General features: G+C 42.8%; 2 protein-coding genes across 5 annotated transcripts in view; one reads left to right on the top strand and one right to left on the bottom strand.

The window, feature by feature from the left end:
* pi4kab (phosphatidylinositol 4-kinase, catalytic, alpha b) overlaps positions 1-21,781 on the top strand; it is a 53,750-nt gene that overhangs the window by 3,054 nt on the left and 28,915 nt on the right. For all 3 annotated transcript variants that reach the window (XM_070546201.1, XM_054731634.2, XM_054731635.2), the window contains exons 4-19: positions 652-740; positions 827-899; positions 970-1,232; positions 1,382-1,448; positions 6,724-6,872; positions 6,970-7,035; positions 7,140-7,236; positions 7,328-7,519; positions 7,639-7,739; positions 9,362-9,491; positions 11,779-11,908; positions 11,998-12,093; positions 12,207-12,390; positions 12,765-12,868; positions 14,891-15,059; positions 15,140-15,190. In XM_070546201.1, the coding sequence (XP_070402302.1) occupies positions 652-740; positions 827-899; positions 970-1,232; positions 1,382-1,448; positions 6,724-6,872; positions 6,970-7,035; positions 7,140-7,236; positions 7,328-7,519; positions 7,639-7,739; positions 9,362-9,491; positions 11,779-11,908; positions 11,998-12,093; positions 12,207-12,390; positions 12,765-12,868; positions 14,891-15,059; positions 15,140-15,190 (1,961 nt within the window). The remainder of the gene's footprint in view (positions 1-651; positions 741-826; positions 900-969; positions 1,233-1,381; positions 1,449-6,723; positions 6,873-6,969; positions 7,036-7,139; positions 7,237-7,327; positions 7,520-7,638; positions 7,740-9,361; positions 9,492-11,778; positions 11,909-11,997; positions 12,094-12,206; positions 12,391-12,764; positions 12,869-14,890; positions 15,060-15,139; positions 15,191-21,781) is intronic.
* Positions 15,103-21,660, bottom strand: serpind1 (serpin peptidase inhibitor, clade D (heparin cofactor), member 1). 2 transcript variants are annotated; one of them, XM_015973145.3, is made up of 7 exons: positions 21,564-21,660; positions 21,160-21,423; positions 20,337-20,980; positions 20,110-20,258; positions 19,898-20,022; positions 16,011-16,155; positions 15,103-15,937 (listed from the first exon to the last, which is right to left on the bottom strand). In XM_015973145.3, exons 2-7 carry the CDS (start codon positions 21,420-21,422, stop codon positions 15,746-15,748), a joined length of 1,518 nt encoding a protein of 505 aa, XP_015828631.3. In that variant the 5' UTR covers position 21,423; positions 21,564-21,660; the 3' UTR covers positions 15,103-15,745. The 2 variants fall into 2 exon arrangements, with proteins under 2 accessions (XP_015828631.3, XP_015828630.3); XM_015973144.3 differs by having other exon boundaries at positions 21,160-21,472; positions 21,564-21,656.

Here is a 21,781-nt window from a genome sequence, read left to right on the forward strand (position 1 = left end):
GTTAATGTAATAATTGTCCCAACCACAGCTGCACCCCTCACCCCCCAACCCGGTCTCACAGCAATCAGGGGCAAACTGCACGTGTGTTAAGCGCGCAGCACGCACACATTTAGCCGTTTTTAGCGGCTCAGGACCCCGCAGGTGCGGTGTGTGTGTCACTCACTCTGGTTACTCCAACAAGGAGCCGGCTCTGAGAGCCGTTTCTTTAGCGACCGACACATCACTACATCATTCCCTTTCCTAATGTCCTGAAGAACGGTCCGGAGCGCAGGCGGAGTGTTTAGCTAACCTGCAGGAAACGTCGACGACAGTTATCCAGAAAGTAGCTAAGGGTTACCAGAGATGTTTCTGAGGTGTTCGCTAGGTACTTTTAAGATTTGAAAGGTCAAGAAGGGGGTCTGAAAAGCTGTTAGAAAGAGCGTCAAAGTCGCCAAGTTGGTAACACTGTGGGAGGAGCGCTTCATTTGTAACTCGGGGCAGCGCAAGTGGGAGGAGCAAATAATCGGCTTGTTTTGTTTTTTATAATCGTTCAAAACTCAGATCGTCATCGTGATTAAAATTCGATTAACTGAGCAGCCCTATTTGCATTTTATTTTATCATGCACAGATTTGCTTGAACCGCACGTGTTGGTGTATTTTTCTTCTTCTCAGAGTTCCTTCCAGTTGCAGAAAACTTCAGTTTCTGTTTGGTAACCCTTCTGTCAGATGTGGCTCAAAGAGATCCGGGCTTCCAACTGGAGGTCAGCTGAGAAAGCATCGATTTTATTAGATTAATAGCTAAAAAGTAACTTTATAAGTTATTTATCCTGTTTTTTTCCCCCTGAAGATCTTAAACACCGTACTGGAGGTCATGCAGACATTACAGAAGATGTGCCAAACACCTGATAATCATGATAAAGGTAACATAAAAACATATGCTGTTGTCTCACAAAATAAAGAGACAAAGTTTGCAAATGTTCTGTTTTTCAGTTTTCCTGTGCAGATATATTGTCCCAAGTCTGCTTGGCATAACTCGAGCGTTCGGTCGCTACAGCAACACAGAAGAAGCTCTGTTGTCCAAGTTGTTTCCAAAGGATTTGCCTCAGGCCCGCTGCGTCACAGAGGAAAACGAGGGAGTACGGCGTCGATCCTTCAATGACTTTCGTTCTATTTTGCCACCCTCGCTGCTCACAGTGTGCCAGAGTGACACTCTGCGCAAACGCACCGGGACTAAACTGGATTCCTCCGTGCAGGTGAGTGTGTGTTGCGAGGCGGAGTCGTTTTCATCTGATTTTTCAAACTTTCTGAACATTTGCAACACTGCTTTGCTGCATATTTTTTCGTTTTAAGTTACAAACAAGGGAAATGTTGTGATTTAAGAAATGTTCTTAATGTGTTTCAGATCTCCACAGATCCAGCAGGTCACTCACCCTGCTCTCCTACAGCACCTAGTCCACATTACTTTGAAGGTAAAAGTCAACATGCACACATTCCTTTGATTACGGTTTTCTTACTACTTTGTCACATAGTTTTGGAAGGCGTCAATTTCTAAAAATAGTCTATAAAAAAGTCTAATTGTCATGAAAATACACCGTTAGATGTACCGATTCCTTGCACCAAGAAGGTTTTAGGTCAGGACTGAACAATTTTAGAAAAAGTTCAAATTTCAATTTGATTCACAATTTCCTTCAAATCAAGCTGCAGCACATTTTTAAAGGGACTTTACGGATTTTTGAATTTTTATGCTTGCGATCGCCCCCTCAGGCCAAAAGCGTTACAGCAGCTTCAATAGTAGGCTCATGCACGAGGCACGCATGCTGTACGTGCACACTCCTTAACGAAAATAACAGCTGAGACAGTCACGTGTGTGTGTGTGTGTGTGTGTGTGTGTGTGTGTGTGTGGCCCGGAGGTTCTGTAGCTTTCTCTTCAGCACAGCCGACAAAGGTTTATGATGGGTCAGTCCTCCTGCATGCTCAGATCATTCCCTTCCCTTGCTTGAAAAATTGTTCCAAAATGAAAGTTGAACCCACATCTTTTTATCTGTGAATTCAATGCCGTTCGGCGAGTCTCAAATAAAAATTTGGGCATCTTACTGTAAAAAAATATACCATTAATGTAAAAAAGAAACTCTAAATAAACTATGTTCACACCCAGAATCAAACCCAGGTCTTCTGCATGAGAGTCAGACATCTTACAAGGTGAGCTACACTCTAGTAACATTCACAGTATCTATAACATTTATATCCTTGATGGCAGCTGAAACAACGTCAAACCAAAGAACGGTTCAGAGTGAAAATGGCTATTTTGTTGCTAATTAGCAGGAAATTTCTAGAAGAAAGTTCTACAGAAAGTAGCTAAGGGTCCTCAGAAATGTAGCTAGCTTTGTCACTAGGCGTTAGGAACAGCGACAAAGTGGCACTGCCTCTCTCTCTGCTGCTAAAGCTACGGATAGCAAATGCTACGGGCGATGCCTGAGCGTGAACGCGCATGAAGCAGCCTGCTCGACCCGAGCATCTCTCTTTTTCTGTGATTTTACAGAAAAACAGGCAATCACAGTAAAAATGCCAGGACTCATTCTACAGGACCAGGGCATTGCAGGAGAATGTATGAAGAAGACATTTATTATTTCTATACATGTTTTGACTGTCAAACCTCCATAATGCCCCTTTAACAATAAACATTTACAAACATGACAGGAAATGACATGCTAAAATCAAAACGCAAAACCTATTACCGTATTTTCTGAACTATAAGCCGCTACTTTTTCCCACGCTTTGAACGCGGCTTATAATGAGGTGTGCGGCTTTAAAAGGATGGATGTTGGAAAGGAGTACTACAGAAAGCGCCCCAGAGGATTTTTTCACAGTAAAACGGCGCTGCATGTTTTCTCCGCTTCACCCCGGGATGATGACAGCAACACGGAGAGCGACACTGACAGTTAAACTACGTTTTCAATTCAGTAGATATCTGCCACTTTTAGCCCGATGAGGTGCGCTCTGAAGTCCGGAAATTACGGTATTTTAACTCATTCACTGCCAATGACGACTAAAGTCATAATTTTAAATCCAACCGGTCAATGCCAAATTGGCATGTTTTTACTGTGTGGGCATCAGAACGAGCCCCCGCACCGTGAGAACAAACATCTCAGCTCTAAAGCCGATCTTCATCCGCACGTCACGTGATCAGGAAGCAGAACATCCATGTCACAGAACGTTGTGCGCTAGCATGATGTCGATGCCAAAACAACCAAAACAAAGCGAAGACTCACCTCTTCTATCAGGAAGAATCCGCGTGTTTCGAGCGTTATCCGTTCTTTCATAATCCGTTGTTGAATTGTGATCGGCAGACGCTTTTCCGGTTCGCGCCTCACTTTTTTTTACAGGAACGGCCCAAAACGATCTCCTAATACATAGATGGTCTGCTTCCGATCATGTGACGTGTGACGTATGTGGATGAAGACCGGCTTCAGGGCTGAGATGTTTGTTCTCTCAGCGCGGGGGCTCGTTCCGATGCTCAAACAGTAAAAAAATTCAAACGACGACTTTAGTCGTCATTGGCAGTGAATGAGTTAAAAAGGTTAAGGATAAAGTCTACAAGTAAGAATTGCTTTCAGATGTATTTTAAAATGTAATGTAAATGACCTCAGCTGTTGCAGGAAGTGGGTGAATCAGCCTCTCCATCTCACACTTGTGAACGGTACCAAATGAGGGACAGACAAACTCAGCTATTAGAAAATTGACCGTAGCAGGGCCACGAAAAGAAAAACAACAGAAAAAAGACCAAATGCACCGCTCATTCAGCTCAAGCATCAGGCTCCAGCAACCCACACCCAACATTCTCTGACAACGTAACACTTTTACAACCTGGGAGAATCCTGGACGTGTAAAACAGTTGACACAACAGATCCTGGGTCAGTCAGGAGCGATACAAAACAACGGCAGCTTTGACGGTCAGGTAGAGGTGGGTGATATACCAAAATTAAATGAATGAATCAATCAATACTTTATTAATCCCAGAGGGAAATTAGAGTTTCAGTACACACAATTCAGAGATCAGACATACATGGGCAAGACACATGACAAGAATTGGTGACTGTGGTCATTCGCAACCCGAGTCGCGCTACCTTAATAGAGATCAGAGGGTTACATGAGGATTGGTTCAGGTGGAGGGAAAAAAAGGCACTTCAGAGTTACCCTCCACCAGGAGGGCAGCTTTGCTCTGCAAAAAAACACCTCAGACAGATATGCAACAGACTTCAGACAACGCAACACAACATGAGACTCCAATAGGAGGAGGAGGGGAGGGGAGGGGGGGGCGGGGATCGTGTTTCCCCCAGCGAGAGCAGCCATCTACGGCGCTCATCTACTGTACAGTCACAGGTGGGAGGGAGACCTTGGGAGAGAATGTACTGATAATAAAATGTACGTCTAATACCGATGTTATTTGCCCATGTGGATATGTTGGGTAGATGATGGATGGTTCAGCCCTGTTGTAGGTTACAGCTACGGCTGTTTTGTCTAGTTTGTGTGCTCCTCTCATGCATGTGTAGGTTTCCTTTGTGTGCTCTGATTTCCTCCCACAGACCAGAAAGATGCTGCCAGGGTCCGAAATTAACACTCGCCACTCGCCAAATGCGAGCAAATTGCTCCATTTGGCGAGTAAATTTTTGAGCTCTATCTGCCACATAGCGAGTAAATGTTTGCACCAAATGAGTTATATTTATCAGTCATCTTCCATGGATTTCTGTGATCCTCCTCCCGCCTGCATGCAACGTACACAAACGTACGCGAAACGTGAGTGCCGCATGCAACGTCATTTCCGCCTATCCCATTCAATCAGTTTATCAAGTTAGCAGTTAGCTTCGTGTTAAAACTAGCGGTGAAATGTGGCGGTTTTTAACTGGAGTCAGCCAGCCTTCCAAAAGAAAACTCCTCGAACTGGAAGAAAAACCACCAGGACCAGTGGCAACCAGAAGATTTTGTGAAAAGTGGCGAACTGGAGATGGCGGAGTCGTGAGACAATGGCTACATTATAAACCAGAATCTGCGCAAATGAGCTGCACCGTTTGCCGCCAGCACGCTCGAGAGAAGAACTGTAACAACTCGTTTGTCATAGGAAATAAGACAATGAAGCTTGAGACTATTCGAGAACATGAAAACAGCAAATGCCAAATTGCCTGCACATCCATGTCCCGGGCTCAATCTGAGTCTCTACTAGAGATGGGTACCGAATTCGGTACCTTTTAAGGTACCGACCGAATTCCATAGTACCGACTGAGCACCGATTCACGTCATTTGAAACGGTGCCTCGTTTCGGTACCCGTCCTTCATAACGAGAACTTGCCTAGACAGCTGCGCATGCGCAAGAGCGTTATGTCGTCGGTCGCTGCGAGCGAGTTGTAAACAGAGCAGCATGGTAGAAAGAACGCACGCTAACGCTTGGGTCCACTTCACTAAATGTGATGGGTAACTGGGTGATGATGAAACCAGCGACAACGATCTAAGTGAGACATCCTCGTCTTAATCTGCTCCGGTAGGTAAATAAAATGTTTAAGATAACGTTAGCTTGATATGTTAGCTTCTGTTCCGCTAATGGCGCATTCGCTTTCTCCTCGGAACTCCGAAATTCCGACTAGAAGAACATGAACGCGCTCTAAAGTTTGGCTTCACTTTACTAAATGCGACGGGTGATTGGGTGAAGATGAAACCAGCGACAACGATCTAAGTGTGAGGCATCATCGTTTTAATCTGCTCCAGCAGCTAAATAAACTGTTTTAGATAACGTTAGCTTGATATGTTAGCTTCCATTGCCACCATTGTTATCAGCTAATGGTGCGTTCACTTTCTCCTCGGAAATTCTAACTTCCCAGTAGGAAAAATCAAATGAAAAAAGACGGTAAAAGGAATGAAGATACACAGTAAATTTAGTTCACAGTAAAGATGTTTGCTTCAGTTTAATTATCAGCTTATAAAACTACAAGGACGATGTTAAAATACAAACAGTTGTATGTTATTTATCGTGATATTTATCAAACATGGTTAGATATTGAGAAAAATATATATTTAATTATAAAAGAGAATTAAAATATTAAACACTCAAAAGTATCTAAAATTGGTACCGTTAAGTACCGGCATCGATTCCTAGGTACCGGGAATTAGTACCGAATCGATTCAAATGTCAAAGGTACCCATCCCTACTGGTGACACCCACGGTCCCGGCGCTAATGGCTATGTCAGAGAAAACAAGGAGTCTGACTAGATTTCAATTAAAGAGTTCATAAAAACTTCTCTAAAAAATAAATAAATAGTAAAATGACAAAAGAGTTGTTTTTCTTATTAATTAATGTTTTAATTATTTTGCCCCTCCTCTCTGTTTGGAATCAACATAATGTAGAATAACATGCTTTAGGTAGATCTAAATCTTTTAGAGTTTTGGCTGGTAGATTTTCATCATCTACCAGCCAACTTGGCCGGTGAGTCATAAATTTTATTTCGGACCCTGAACATGCATATTTAGCTTCATCCTAAACCGTGCCTAGACGAGAGTGAGTGTGACAATGGTCTTCTGCCTCATGCGTTTCTCTGTGATGGACCAATAAACTGTCCAGGGTGTCCTCTGCTTCTCACCCAAGGTGTGCTGACGCTGTACGCCAGCTTCCTGAATCCTGTGCACGAAGAAGCAGTTACAGAAGATGAATGAATGAATGTTCCGCCTCTTTTACAACATGTTGTTATTATTCACAGGCTCCTATCTTCCGGACAGCAGCACGGTAGACCCTGACTACTACATCTCCACTGTCAGCTCCAGTTTCTCCGTGTCTCCTCTTTTTATGGGAGCAGGTGAAAAGGAGGTGGAGGTTCCCGTAGACCAGCTGCGACAGCTCCTTAGCTTGGTGAAGTGGCTCTCCAACTCTTTACTACCATTCTCCCTCAGTTCAGAATCAGATAGCCACAACCTTTACTTTGTGTGTGTTTGTTGTCCGTTTACAGGTGAAAAACGTTGTTTCTGAGTCTTTTTTGAAAACTCTGGATGCTACTATGACAGAAGTGATGGAGGTGATTTACCCGCTGCTGTCCTGTGCAGAAACAATCTAATCTGAAGTTTCATTCAGATTATTTTGGATTAAATAATTTTCTGTTTTTGTCTTTTTATTATAAAGTCCAAATCTGGGATCAACTTCCATTACAAAACCTTCAGCGATCCTCTCTATGTGTGTGTGTTCAAAATGCTGCGGGACACGTTATACAACGTGAAAGGTCAGCCATCTTTGATTCTTACGCTCTCAGCCTTTTATGTTCCCTCATGCTTGTTGCACGTAGTTAAAACTCCCTCGTTTCGTCCTTCCAGCCGTTCAGCCGACATTTGTGCGGGAAGTCCACGACTTTGTGCTCGAGCAGTTCAGCAGCAGTCAGTCAGAGCTGCAGCGGGTGCTTCATGACACGGGGGGGCTGCTGGGGGAACAGAGCCCCCTCAAGCTGCGTTGCCAAGCCAACGCTGCCTGCGTGGACCTCATGGTGTGGGCAGTCAAAGATGAGCAAGGTAATTAGTTGTGGTGGAGGGAGCTGTGCAGTTCAGATGCTGTTATCAGAGAGAGGCTGGTGGAGTTACTGGTTCTGTATGTGTCACCTTTACCCCTGGCGGTGGTTTATTTTTTCCAGGAGCTGAGAATTTGTGCACCAAACTGTCAGAGAAGCTTCAGTCAAAAACCTCCAGCAAAGTCATCATTGCTCACATGCCCCTGCTCATCTGTTGCTTACAGGTAACCGTGTTTAAAAATGGGTTTAATGACACTGATTTGCTAAATATTTCTAATGAATTGTCACAAAGCAGCGTGGCATAGTTGCCTCGCAGCAAAAAGGTTGCAGGTTTGATTCCCGCTGAGGACTTTCTGTGTGGAGTTAGCATGTTCTCCCTAAGCATGTGTGGGTTGTCCCCGGGTTCTCCAGCTTCTTTTTGGGTTTGGCGGTGTAATGATTTAAATTACATGTTAAGGCGTAGGATTCCATAGGAAATATGAAATCCACCTCACGGATCTGTGAGGTTATTTAAACCAGAAGATTGGATCTTTTTAATGCAGGGATTAGGTAACAGCTTCGTATTCACTCAGAGACAACAGAAGAGAGAGTCAAGTTTAAAAGTTAGGAATTTTATTACTATCAAATTAAACTAGACTGACTTTAAGCACTAAATGTATGGTGTAACTAATGTGGATGGGACGGTGAATGGATGACGTGTGATGTTGATCAGAACCGGCAAATCCGAAGCTGCGATTAGTTCTGATGGGAACTGAAGGTGATGTCTTCGCGTTAAGCTTTTATTAGGAGATTCATAAACACATTCAACGCCATTTGCCGGTCTACCTACCCTTCAGGAAGTCCTCTTTAGATCAGGAATGTCGAGGTCCAGCTTGACCTTCTCTGGAACCGAGCCGGTAGGAAAAGCAGCGGTTGCCGACCAGTCCAGTCTGTGAGTTACTTCCGGGTCACGACAATTTGTTGGCATCTGGTGAGACCCGAGCCTGGGTCTTGATGGTTCAGCTTTTATTTTGAAAGGAACCGTTGCAGGAGTTGGAACAAAAACGAATTTTCCAGCTTGTCGTTCTTTTGGTTGAAGAGGAAAGTTACGGATTGGCCACTCCGACAACTTCTCTAGAACGCTTTGAACTGGCGTTAAAGATGGCGTGGGCATAGTTTTATACTTGGGATGTTTTGGTTTATGGTTGAATGAAAAGATGACAGATTTAACAAGCACCACCAAAACCACGCCTCCGTCAGATCTGGCAGATTCTGATTGGATCAGTAAAGCAATGTGTCGTGTCTTAACGCTACGTGAGATCAGTCCTAGTGGAAACATTTAAAGTCATATTACTTATTATATTATATAGGATTATAATAAAGTAATTAATATTTTGATTTCACAGGTCGGTCACATCTTATTTATTGACTAACACTTTGTTTGATTAGCTTATTAAAAATAGAGTTCTTTGATTAATTAAAAGAAAAGAGTTCATTCTTCATTCTTCTCTTGAGCTGAAAATAAGCAGTTTAGAAGGAATGCATGAGACCTTGAGGCCATATCTCATGCAGACTAGTTCTGTGCAGAGGAGAGGGGAAAAAACTGTCATTTCATTCCGTTACAGCGGCCCTAAATTGCACCTAGGCGTTAGTATGAACGGTTGTTTGCCTCTGTGGGGCTTTGTGATGGACTGGGGACTTGTCCAGGGTGTCCTCTGCCTCTTCCCGATGACTGCTGGAGTTGGACACCAGCTCCCCAGTTCCCTACTGAGGATTAAGCGGTTCAGATAATAGATGGACGGATGTCTTTCACAAAGCACGCAAATCTAATCATTTTTGTTCCTGATTGTCTCTTCCCCGTCCTCAGGGCCTGGGCCGCCTGTGTGAGAGGTTTCCAGTTGTTGCTCACTCTGCCACGACCTCTCTCAGGGATTTCCTGGTGGTTCCTTCCCCAGTCCTTATAAAACTGTATAAATATCACAACCAGTACAACACAGGTACATATGGTCGACACTGTTGCTTCATGTCCACCTCTAAACGGACTCGCTGCTCTCCCTGTCAATACAGGCAGTAAGATATTATTCAAAATATTTTGTAAAGCAGAATTTTGCATTAAAAGTTGAATAATTTTGTACATTTTATCAGAAAGGATTATTGTCACTGTGTTTTAGCTGAGGTGAACCTGCACCTTCTGCATGATGAAAGGTTTAATCCAAAGTAGCCCTAAAGTTTTGCATTAAAATGAAATAGACATAAATACAGGGTATCTGCAGGTCCTTAAAAAGTCTTAAATTTGCTTTTCCAAAGTTAAGGCCTTAAAAATCCTTAAAAATGACAAATAATCCTTAAATACAGTTTCCAAAGGTCTTAAATTACCAAAGATCCAATAAACAAGATTCTTTTATTTCTATAAAATTTTCATGAATTTCTAGTTAGTGTTCAGCATTTTTTGTGTACGATGTTGCCGTAAGCGGAACCGTACACCTTCAGTTGGTTGTGAAAGGGGGCTATTTTTAGTTGAGCACATTAGCTGGTTAAGCTAGCGGGAGCTTGCGCCATGGGGAAGTGCAAGTTTAATGGTAACTGGATGGCTAATCCCACGATCGCAGCGTGGTTAGCACCGGCTCCAGGCAACAGCTGGAAATTATAGCTTAAATTTAATTAAAAAAAAAAAGATAAATGACCCGCACTTGTATAGCGCCTCTCAGAGTAAGGACTCCAAAGCGCTTTACACTACAGTGTATCATTCGTCCATTCACACACTGATGGTGATGAGCCACGATGTAGCCACAGCTGCCCTGGGGCGCACTGACAGAGGCGAGGCTGCCGAGCACTGGTGCCACCGGTCCCTCCGACCACCACCAGCAGGCAATGTGGGTTAAGTGTCTTGCCCAAGGACACAACGACAGCAGAATTCTCTGTCAGGAACCAGGATCAAACCTGCAACCTTCCGATTACTGGACAACCCGCTCAACCTGTTGAGCTACTGTTGCCCTGCTGAAAAAGCTTAAATTTGGTCAAAGTGGCCTTAAAAAAGGTCTTAAAAACTCTTAAATTTGGCTCCCTTAAACCTGCAGGTACCCTGTAAATAGCAGTATTTCCAAATCCTGAAGGTTTCTACATCCCGTATTCGGCTGTTTATCATGGCTGCAAAAATAATTGTAGCCAAAAGTAAATGTGACAAGACGGATGGGACTAATGGCATGAGGGCATATAGTCAACATCAATAATAGGATCTCTGTCACATCCGAGCCGTCAACCACTGATCGGAAAACAAACCGATTCAGACAGCTGAGGATATGGATTTGTTTTTCCAGTGCTGTCCCCTGTGGCTATTGCCCAGTTATATGTTTATAGAGGTGCTGAAAAAAATGGATTCAAGTCTGAATCGGGATTCTTATTTATAAAGGTTCAGAATCGATTCCAAGAACTCAAATATTTGGCACGTTACAGGTTTGAGATGCACTTTTTTGGTCTTTGTTAGGAGAGTCAGTACTTTTGTGGTCCCATAAATTGAGATGATTTATGTTTGAACCTGCTGATAAGAGGGAGCTTGAATGTAATTTTTCCCATACTCAGAAATTTGAGATATTCTCATATTTATTTTCTAAGTAGATAAACGAGTACTCAGGATTACTCATGTAACTTGTTTCTACACTTACTTGAAAAGTATTTGACCGTATTACTTTCAAAGCTACTGTTAGGTAACTACAGATGTGTTATATTTTACAAGGTAAGCAAAAATAAATATTGCCTTTTGGTCAAAAGATTGTTTCTGTTTACAGTTTTAGAATCACTTTATTTTACCTTGTAAATTTGCATTTTTGGAGCACGACCAGTTTAAAGTCAAATAAAAATGTCCCACAGCTTTAACTAACTTGTACAACAAAGTAGTTCATCCTGGATCTCTTAGGTGTGTTCTTGCTGTGTCGTATCTCTAATCCCATGCTGTAGTTCTTTTTTAAAACACAGAGCAGTTTTGTTTACCTGCTAGCGGGAAAACAGGTAAACAAAACTGCTCTGTGTTTTAAAAAAGAACTACAGCATGGAGTTCATCCTGGAGCTGACACTCTTTGTTAATACTGATTGTGAATCGATTTAAATTGAGAATCGATTCTGAATCGAATCGGCACACCGAGAGTTAGAATCGAATCAAATCGTGAGTTGCTCTAAGATTCACATCCCTATATGTTTACCTTCTAAATTTGAGATAAGCTCCTCAATTTCTACTGTCTGCAGAATAATTTATTCAGGATTTTCTCTTGTGTCGTGACAATTTCAAAGGCACTGGCGAGATAAGGATAAATGTGACGAACGAGCATTCTCAGTCAACTCTCAGTGTGCTGGCCAGCAAGAAGGACCAGCCCTCCATGTACGAGCAGCTGAGAGACATTTCTATCGACAACGTCTGCAGGTCAGACAGAAACACACCAGCTGCATTTAGACATTTTATCATTGATAAAAGTGCTTTTCATGTTGATCGTTTGTGTTCTCCTCTTTCAGATGTCTGATAGCCGGTTTGACGATGGACCAAGTCATCGTCGAGGCATTTTTAGCCAGTCTGTCCAACCGCCTGTACATTTCACAGGAGAATGATAAGTGAGCAGCGCGTCTGATGGAGAAAAAATAATGAGGCCGTTTAGTTCCCTAAAATCTGTCCAAGTTCAGCTGACTCAGAGCAGTTTTAAAAATACGACTTGTCCTTCTGCCAGGGATGCTCATTTGATTCCAGATCACACCATCCGAGCACTGGGACACATCGCCGTAGCTCTGAGAGACGCTCCAAAAGTCATGGAGCACATTTTACAAATCCTTCAACAGAAGTTCTGCCAACCTCCGTCGCAGCTTGATGTCCTCATCGTAGACCAGCTGGGCTGCATGGTCATCACAGGAAATGTACGAACGAAGCCTCTGTGATTACATCAGTCTAGAGCTGTTGGCCTCAGTGTTTTCATTTATTTATTTATTCCTGATTGAAGGTCGATACGAAGGTTTATGTAACTATCAGGAAAGTTTAATAGATATTATTATGCTTATTTAAATCTAAATTAGCATAACCCTTTCCTTATGTCAGATGATGCACTATAATTACTCTGTTGACTGGCAGATGCTTAATCATGCAGCACAGTGTGCACAAATAGCATGTTCCTGCCTTCAAGCTGACAACCCAGCAGGCCAATCTTGGATGTGATAAACTACATTTAATGATTATAAATAGATGCGCTCCCTGATAATTGGCGTGTTATTGCGTGTGTTTTTTTGTCTTGTAGCAATACATCTACCAGGAGGTGTGGAATCTGTTCCAGCAGATCAGCGTGAAAGCAAGTTCAGTGGTTTATTCAGCCACCAGAGACTACAGAGACCACGGCTACAGGTCAGCTTCTGGTCTTGAGACAAACATTTTTATACCAGTTGCACAAAGGGACATATACAGTTGAAGTATTCTTATTTAAATGGGTCATAGAACAACAACAACTGGAAAGTTTTCTGTGAGTGATAAATGGGTTTATACAGTGCCATAAGACTGATTATGGATCTATCTGTCATTCATTCAAAGATTAGATATTCCCAGTACATCCTGGAACATTACATGTGTGCTCTGATATTCTTCTTTGTTGTTTTCCTCTTGCCTTACAAGGACATAGCAGTAGCTTGGGCTAGCAATAGCTGTTGCTCAGGGTAGCATTAGCAGTGCTTATGGTAGCGTCAACTGTAGCTTGGGCTAGCATTAGCAGTAGCTTGAGCTAGCATCAACTGTAGCTTGGGCTAGCATTAGCAGGGGCTCAGTGTAGTATTAGCAGAAACTCATGCTAGCTTTAACAGTAGTTTGGGATAGCGTTAGCAGGAGCTCAGGATAGTGTCAGCAGTAGCTCGGGCTAGCATTAGCAGTAGCTTGAGCTAGCATCAACTGTAGCTTGGGCTAGTATTTGCAGGGGCTCAGGCTGGCATTACCAGAAGCTCATGCTAGCTTTAACAGTAGTTTGGGTTAGCATTAGCAGTAGCTTGAGCTAGCATCAACTGTAGCTTCGGCTAGCATTAGCAGGGGCTCAGTGTAGTATTAGCAGAAGCTTATGCTAGCTTTAACAGTAGTTTGGGATAACGTTAGCAGGAGCTCAGGATAGTGTCAGCAGTAGCTTGGGCTAGCATTAGCAGTAGCTTGAGCTAGCATCAATTCTAGCTTGGGCTAGTATTAGCAGGGGCTCAGGCTAGTATTACCAGAAGCTCATGCTAGCTTTAACAGTAGTTTGGGATGGCGTTAGCAAGAGCTCAGGATAGTGTCAGCAGTAGCTCGGGCTAGCATTAGCAGTAGCTTGAGCTAGCATCAACTGTAGCTTGGGCTAGTATTAGCAGGGGCTCAGCCTAGTATTACCAGAAGCTCATGCTAGCTTTAACAGTAGTTTGGGATAGCGTTAGCAGGAGCTCAGGTTAGTGTCAGCAGTAGCTCGGGCTAGCATTAGCAGTAGCTTGAGCTAGCATCAACTGTAGCTTGGGCTAGTATTAGCAGGGGCTCAGCCTAGTATTACCAGAAGCTCATGCTAGCTTTAACAGTAGTTTGGGATAGCGTTAGCAGGAGCTCAGGATAGTGTCAGCAGTAGCTTGGGCTAGCATTAGCAGGGGCTCATTGTAGTATTAGCAGAAGCTCATGTTAGCTTTAACAGTAGTTTGGGATAGCGTTAGCAGGAGCTCAGGATAGTGTCAGCAGAAGCTCGGGCTAGCATTAGCAGTAACTTGAGCTAGCATCAACTGTAGCTTGGGCTAGCATTAGCAGGAGCTCAGCCTATTTACAGCAGTAGCACGGGCTAGCTTTGTTCTGCTGTTAGCATTAATGTCACCAACATTTATATGTCGCTGATGTGATGAGTGTCTATGCCTATGATGTGTTAAATCAGTTTTTCTCACACCGCTTCTCTGTAGCCATTACACCATTATTAATTTACATAGGAAAGGAGGCCAGAGACAGAACAGAGTTTTGGGTACATTAGTCACCCCCATGCTGCCTGTATTCAACAAGGTAAATGCAGTTTTTAAATATAGGACCATATGTGAGCAAGTCAGAACATTCTGTGCAAGAAAATGGAAAACACTTTCTGAAAAAACAAAGACATCTGTTTTGGAGCACAGCCTCTTATGCATCACTTTAATGTTTTCTTCCTGTCTCCCATTGCACCAGAGTCATGCAACACTAGCTACATTTGCCTAGCCTTAAAACTGGTTAATGTTTCATTGACACTTTCTGCAGAATGCCTTCCCTCTAAAACTCTCACTCTGATCTTACTGTGATCATCATGCTGCATCATCCACTGACGCAGAACAGAAAAGACTCTAGAGCACATTTTGCAAACTTAAACTTAACATCTTCAAATGTTTCTCCATCCATGCTGCTTTTCCATCCAAGGCACTGCTCTCTGGCTGTGATCAATGCTTTAGCCAACATCGCAGCCAATCTGCAGGGGGAGCAGATGGTAGATGAATTGTTGGTGAACCTTTTAGAACTGTTTGTCCAACTCGGCCTGGAAGGAAAAAGAGCAAGCGAGAGGGCCTCTGACAAGGGACCAGCTCTGAAGGTTCGTGCTTCAATGCCCACCATAAAAAAAATCACAACAGCCGTTTTGTAAAATGTTAATGGTTCTTTATTTCTGCCCAGGCATCAAGTAGTGCTGGAAACCTTGGAGTCCTTATCCCAGTGATTGCTGTGGTGAGTTTTATGTTCATTTTCTGCAGGAGTTTATGTTGAAATTCAAATTTAAACATGATTTTGTGAGAATTGGAAATTTACAGATGAGTTGAAAGTGTTAAGTTTTAAATATATTAACAAGTTTTGAGCTGGTCTAGACATCTGTGCCACCAGTTTACTGTTAAACATTGTTATATTGACAGATTTTAAGTAATGTAAAATATTCACATTTTCTTCATCACAATAAATGGAAACGAAACCAAAATCAAGAGATAATATAACAAATGTTATTTTTATTGAGTAAACTATTTGACTTCTGTTTTTTAAATGATCATTTGAGCTTAAGCTTTAGCTCACCAGCGGTTACATAACATTATTCTTTGCTCACTTCTCCACTGGCTTTGATGCAAATCATGAAACATTAACAGAAAACAAGCGACTCGTCACTTTAGGAAGTTCATTCAGAATTCACCAAAACGCATGAAGACTCCTAAAACACTAAATGTGTTTTCTGTAAGTAAGACAACACAGAACTTCTAAGCTACACACATAATTTGTGGTGACTAGTTAAGCCGTTCAGTTCTGTGAGGGATTTACCACCCGGCCAATGAACACCAGGCAGTCGGTGCGGTGCTCGTAGATCAGGAAGAGGAACGGATGATCCACAATGAAGCGGATCTGAGAGGAGAGCGGCATGAAGCCCACTTGGGTCAGAGCAGCAGCCTCTGTTCCCTCCTCGTTCACGGTGATGGTGCCCTGGTGCTTCAGCTGTGCAGCAAGATCAACACCTATCACAACAGCGCTCAGCGCTTGTTTTTACCAGCAGTCTTGTTGTACTCACCCAGTTCAGGACAACCTTTTCTGAAGTCATTCTACTGAAATCTCCACTCGCCTGGAAGATGTCCGTCAGGCCCATTTTCTTCAAACTGTCAATCAGGTCATAGTTTTGCTCCAGTTTAAACCGAGGTATCGAGACCTCACGTGTTCTGAAGGGAGGCAAAGATTAGTGCTTTTTTTCAAAGTATTCGCTAAAAGAACATTTTACTGAAACATTTACTTACTACAATTAATCTTTTCTCTCTTTGCTACAATTCCTATTTATTCCTAAAGTATTACAAATCCTGTAGTAATTCCTGTTTGAACCATCTGGTGGACCTTAATATCGACCACTCATAAAATGTGTGATTTGGTGTCACAATTATAGACAAACACTGGAATGTTACATGTGTGCTCTGACGTTCTTCGTTTGTTTTCTCATTCTTCAAGGACGTTAGCAAAAGCTTGGGCTAGCGTTGATCTGCGGTTGACATTACTGCGACCAACGTTAATATGATGCTGGCACTTAGGTGGATTGGGACTAGGGTTGTCACGATACTAAAATTTCAAACTCGATTCGATACTTGAAAAAATACTCGATGCTCGATTTCGATACTATTTAAAAACACCAATTTATCGAACAAGTTTATTCAAAAAATAACATTCCTCAATTTATATTGCAAAAATTAAATGTTAAGAGTGTATTAAGTGCTTAAACCTTTCAAGTATCAGCATTTTTTAAAACGTGCATACAAAAACTGGTGAAAGTTAACACTTTAAATCATGAATTGTCTCACTATATATACACTATTTGCAGAGTGATGTTTTGCTGCTTAAACTCTGTTTAAGGTGCATTTTTGTCATAAGATGTAATGCCATTTGTTTGTTCTGTACTCTTGAACAACTCTGTTGGTCAATAAAGGGAGAAAACGAATGTCTCCACAGTAGGACAAAGGTACATCTACCGGTAATCTAAATAAAAACAGACTGGCGCACGGCAGTGACGTCATTACAAGCGCCGGTTAGATTAGCCGTGGCTAGTCTGTTCACGCCTAGAAATCCCAGACCAGACCCGCTCCAAACGAACAGGGGAATCATGTTAATGATTCCTAACAAAACCTTTCGACATGAAGATGTTTTGGTGCAGATAAAGTCTTATTTCGAGGCTGCACCATGGGTGCCCGTCCGCACCCGTTATATGGATATACACTGATGGCGATTTGCCGATGGGTCTAAATACCCCGGGGAATCCAAGTAGCACCAAAGTTGTCCGCGTGAGTAAACAAACGTACTGCATGCTAGAAATGAAGTCCGGGTTGCAATAAACGGGAGTTTTCCTTTAAGCACATAAGCGTGAATATACAACTACGTGTCGGACTTGGTATGCTAATTAAGTTGGGGTGTGAAGCGCCTCCCAAATTCGCTGTTTATGTTTTTGTTTATTTATTTGGCAGAGAAAACTTGGATCGGAGACAACTCGCGTGGGAAATTGCAATGTAGCCATGCGGCGTCTTCTTCTTCTGTTTGTCTGGGAGGCGGAGGCTGCTTTACTGTCGTGCGTGTCGGTGTACTTGAAGAAGGCTGTGTATAATAGTCCATAATATCGATACCACAGGGATGGAATATCTAATTTAGATACAGTATCGATTTATATCTAGGTATCGATTTTTTTGACAACACTAATTGGGACATGCCAATATAACATGGTGTGTCTTAGAAGTAGACCAATGTTCTTCTATAGCCAATACCGACACTGACATGTAGAGGTCACGGTCAGCTGATGGCTGATATGTGCTGCTGATTTTTGGGGCTGATATCTAGGCGTTTCCACCTTCCGCCATGCTAAAACGTCACTAAAAACTTCAGTTGATGCACATTTCTGAAACTTAATCAGTTTTTAAACACTAAATTTGACCAAGTGACAAATCTTATATTTTATTGCTCAGTGTTGTGCTGGTGAAGGTTCTCAGTCATCCAGGTTGTGGTAATCCAAAAGGGTTGTGGGGAAGGCACCTGGACTTCTTTGGTTTCTTGAAGACATTTTGCTTCTCATTTGAGGAGCTTTGTCAATTCAGACTGGATAATGGGAGAGTCAAGTTTATAAGCTAGGGTTTGAGGAAGCTGCCTGTGTCAAATGGGGAAAAACCTACATTAAATAGAGGAGGAGGCCTCAGGTTTCACCGTTCCAGCTCCTATAATGCATCTCTGAATCTAATCCCCAAACAGCTTCAGTCTAGGTCACACCCGCATGCAACTCAACGACTCCCTCACAATAGAGGCCAACGACTTCATCAGAGGGCAGGGAGGAGGAATAAACAAGTTTCTGCCCGTTAAGCAACAGTTATAGCTCATAAGCTTGACCCTTCCATGTTCCAGTCTGAATTGACAAAGCTCCTCGTAGGAGAAGTGAAACATCTTCAAGAAGTCAAAGAAGTCCAGTTGCCTTCATCTCACCCCGTTTGGATTGCTCAGTGTTAAAATTATACATCAAACTAAAGTTAATCAAACAACTCAGTAAACTGACCAAGTATTGAACATTCAAAACTGTTTTATAAAATGACATTTTAGTTGAAATTTTTTTTAAAGCATTTGTTATGCAGATCTTATTTAAAGAGACTTTTCGGACTTTTGAATTTTTATGCTCGTGATCGCCCCCTCAGGCCAAAAGCGTAACAGCAGCTTCAATAGTAGGCTCATGCACGAGGCGCGCATGCTGTACGTGCACACTCCTTAACGAAAATAACAGCTGAGACAGTCCTGTGTGTGTGTGTGGGTGTGTGGGTGTGTGTGTGGGTGTGGGTGTGGGTGTGTGGGTGTGTGTGTGGGTGTGTGGGTGGGTGGCCCAGAGGACAGGAGAACATGCAGCTAATTAATTAAATAATGTGGTTCTGTAGCTTTCTCTTCAGCACAGCCGACAAAGGTTTATGATGGGTCAGTCCTCCTGCATGCTCAGATCATTCCCTTCCCTTGCTTGAAAAATTGTTCCAAAATGAAAGTTGAACCCACATCTTTTTTATCTGTGAATTCAATGCCGTTCGGCGAGTCTCAAATAAAAATTTGGGCATCTTACTGTAAAAAAAATACACCATTAATGTAAAAAAGAAACTCTAAATAAACTATGTTCACATCCAGAATCAAACCCAGGTCTTCTGCACGAGAGTCCGACGTCTTACTAGGTGAGCTAAAGCACCAGTGACGTCCTCAGTATCTGTAACGTTTATATCCTTGATGACAGATGAAACAACGTCAAACCAAAGAACGGTTCGGAGTGAAAATGGCTATTTTGTTGCTAATTTGCAGGAAATATCTAGAAGAAAGTTGTACAGAAAGTAGCTAAGGGTCCTCAGAAATGTAGCTAGCTTTGTCACTAGGCGTTAGGAACAGCGACAAAGTGGCACTGCCTCTCTCTCTGCTGCTAAAGCTACGGATAGCAAACGCTACGGGCGATGCCTGAGCGTGAACGCGCATGAAGCAGCCTGCTCGACCCGAGCATCTCTCTTTTTCTGTGATTTTACAGAAAAACAGGCAATCACAGTAAAAATGCCAGGGCTCATTCTACAGGACCAGGGCATTGCAGGAGAATGTATGAAGAAGACATTTATTATTTCTGTACATGTTTTGGCTGTCAAACTTCCATAATGCCCCTTTAAGAACGTAAAGTCTGCTGCAGCACTGGGCTGCCCAGGAATGTTCCTGTCTTTCAATCGGCTTTACCAAGAAGGAATATCGGTCGGTGCTGATGAAAAAGGGATCTCTAGTCATTTTTGATGGCCATAAAGTGAATCCACAGGCAGAGTTTGTTGCTCAGTTTTTTGTGGTGAAGTACATTTAAAAAAAAAACGTCAGCACAAGAATTGTTAAGCATTCTGAACCACTTCTTGTAACTGTGTTTACTTGTGAACTTTTGCTGACCTGTTAGTCATGTTTACGAGCCATTTGTTAACAACAGTTGAAGATATCTCCTGCTCCAAGGTTCTCATGCCGGTGATCTTCCTTGGCAAGGCAATGAGCATACTGAGGCTTCCTGTGTATGGGAGCTGGAGATAAGGAAGGCTATTACGCTGTGGACTGGTTTATGGGTTACTGTCCAGCACGCTTGTCAAAGTTGTCTGCTCTAAAGTTACCTGGAGAACATCACACTCCAGTTCGTGGTCGGCCGCAGCCAGGTAGTTCCCCTTGTTCAGCATCATCGGTACGCGTACGCTTGTCTTTTCGTTAACTCTGAAGTTTCTGTAGTAGGTTGTTTCCTTTGGGAACTTCTGTTCCCATGTCCCTGTTTACACAATCACAGCACACCAACACACTTGTAGATCTATAAAGAATTGAGCACTTGTTTTTATTTTCCACTCACCTTTGAAGTACAGGTAGTTTAGAAGCATCAGTGCCATATTTGGATCCACGCTCTTTAGTGGCTCTCTGATCAGGCCTTTGGTGAGTGTTTCTATGCGACGGTTGGCCTTGGTTAGGAACGTCGGCTCTCTGAAGTTTACCGACTGTGGCTCAGCAAAGTAATAATCTTTTGTTTCTGCGCAGAAGGTGTCTTTCATGGATACGTTCTTCTTTACGTAGACGTCGTTTACGGAGCGGAGCGTGTAACCAAAGTTCCTCCTGAAAAGCCTGTGCGTCAGCTTCCTGAAGAGCTTGTGCACTGTTGCGTTGTCATAGTGATGGCTAGCATTAACAAAGTCAGCAAATCCTAAAACTTCGTAGATCTGATCGTGAGTTTTGGGACCCGCCCCTAAAGACATCATCCCCATGGCGATGGAGATTCCAGCAGGTGCAAGCAGGATGTTGTCGGTTTGGTTGACGTTGTTCCGAAGACTGCGATAAAGGTTGAAGCCAAATCGAGCGTTCACGATGTTGAGTCGCTGAAGGCGGGATCGACCGTGGAACAGCCGCAAGAGTCTGCCCCGGCGGATCTTTGGGTCGGAGGGTTCAGCAAAGATGTCAATGTCCGGCGCTGGTGTGGCTATCTCGTCGATCTCATCCCCCTGACTGGAAAGGATTCATCATCTTATCGTTAACGGTGAATTAATCAGTTCTTTGGTTGTAAAGTGGTATTTCCTAATGAGCATTTAAACATTTTTAAGAACATTTCCAAACATCTTCATTCAAATATTAAAAACTGTGAATGAAAACTTTTATTTTCTCAACTCAAAACCACCAAAACTTACTTGTAATCGTCGCTGCCTGCAGCCAGGATCTTATCAAAATCAATATAATCTTCATCTTCGAAGCCATCAAAGACCAGGTCGTTGGTGACCGTGTTTTCTTTGTGGAACTCCAATGGGATGGCCTCCACGTCTGCTGCGCCTCCTGGTTCTAAGCCTCTGAGGTTTGGTTCGGGGTCGTCGAAGTGAGTGCTGAGGTCTTTGACGCCAGCCTGGGACGGACCGGCCAGCAGACAGACCACTGAAACGACGGTGATGACCCACATGCTGAAGACGGAGAAATTAGCACTACTCAGGCTGAGCTCATCAGTGATTTCTAGGCGTGATGAAAGCATTTTTTAAACGAAGATGCAACGATCTTTTCTGTAGGTAAAATATAAAACGTTTCAGGGTGTTACATGTCTTACCTTCGCTTTGGCTGCTGGGAAGTGCTGTGTTGCTTGTTTTTTAGGACTAAGAATACAGAACTGAACTTTGATGTGTGCTTCTGTTGAACAAATAGACCAGATCAAACAACAGTCCAAAAAGTCAGCTGGATGGCTAAAACCCTTAACTCTTCACTGTTCAGCTCATCTGTCTAATTGATCAATTACTAATCAGAGTTTCCGTGTCTTTATTTGTTCTG

Source organism: Nothobranchius furzeri, chromosome 17, assembly GCF_043380555.1.
Source record: "Nothobranchius furzeri strain GRZ-AD chromosome 17, NfurGRZ-RIMD1, whole genome shotgun sequence".
Lineage (NCBI taxonomy): Eukaryota > Metazoa > Chordata > Actinopteri > Cyprinodontiformes > Nothobranchiidae > Nothobranchius > Nothobranchius furzeri.

What these genes read in the sequence shown, in the direction of transcription:
- serpind1 (XM_015973145.3), bottom strand. Translation starts at nt 21,422, where the DNA reads ATGTGGGTCATCACCGTCGTTTCAGTGGTCTGTCTGCTGGCCGGTCCG. An exon ending in TGGAGTGTGATGTTCTCCAG is followed by an intron (nt 20,023 to 20,109) that starts GTAACTTTAGAG and finishes CCTTATCTCCAG; the next exon opens with CTCCCATACACAGGAAGCCT. An exon ending in CTCGTAAACATGACTAACAG is followed by an intron (nt 16,156 to 19,897) that starts GTCAGCAAAAGT and finishes GCCTCCCTTCAG; the next exon opens with AACACGTGAGGTCTCGATAC.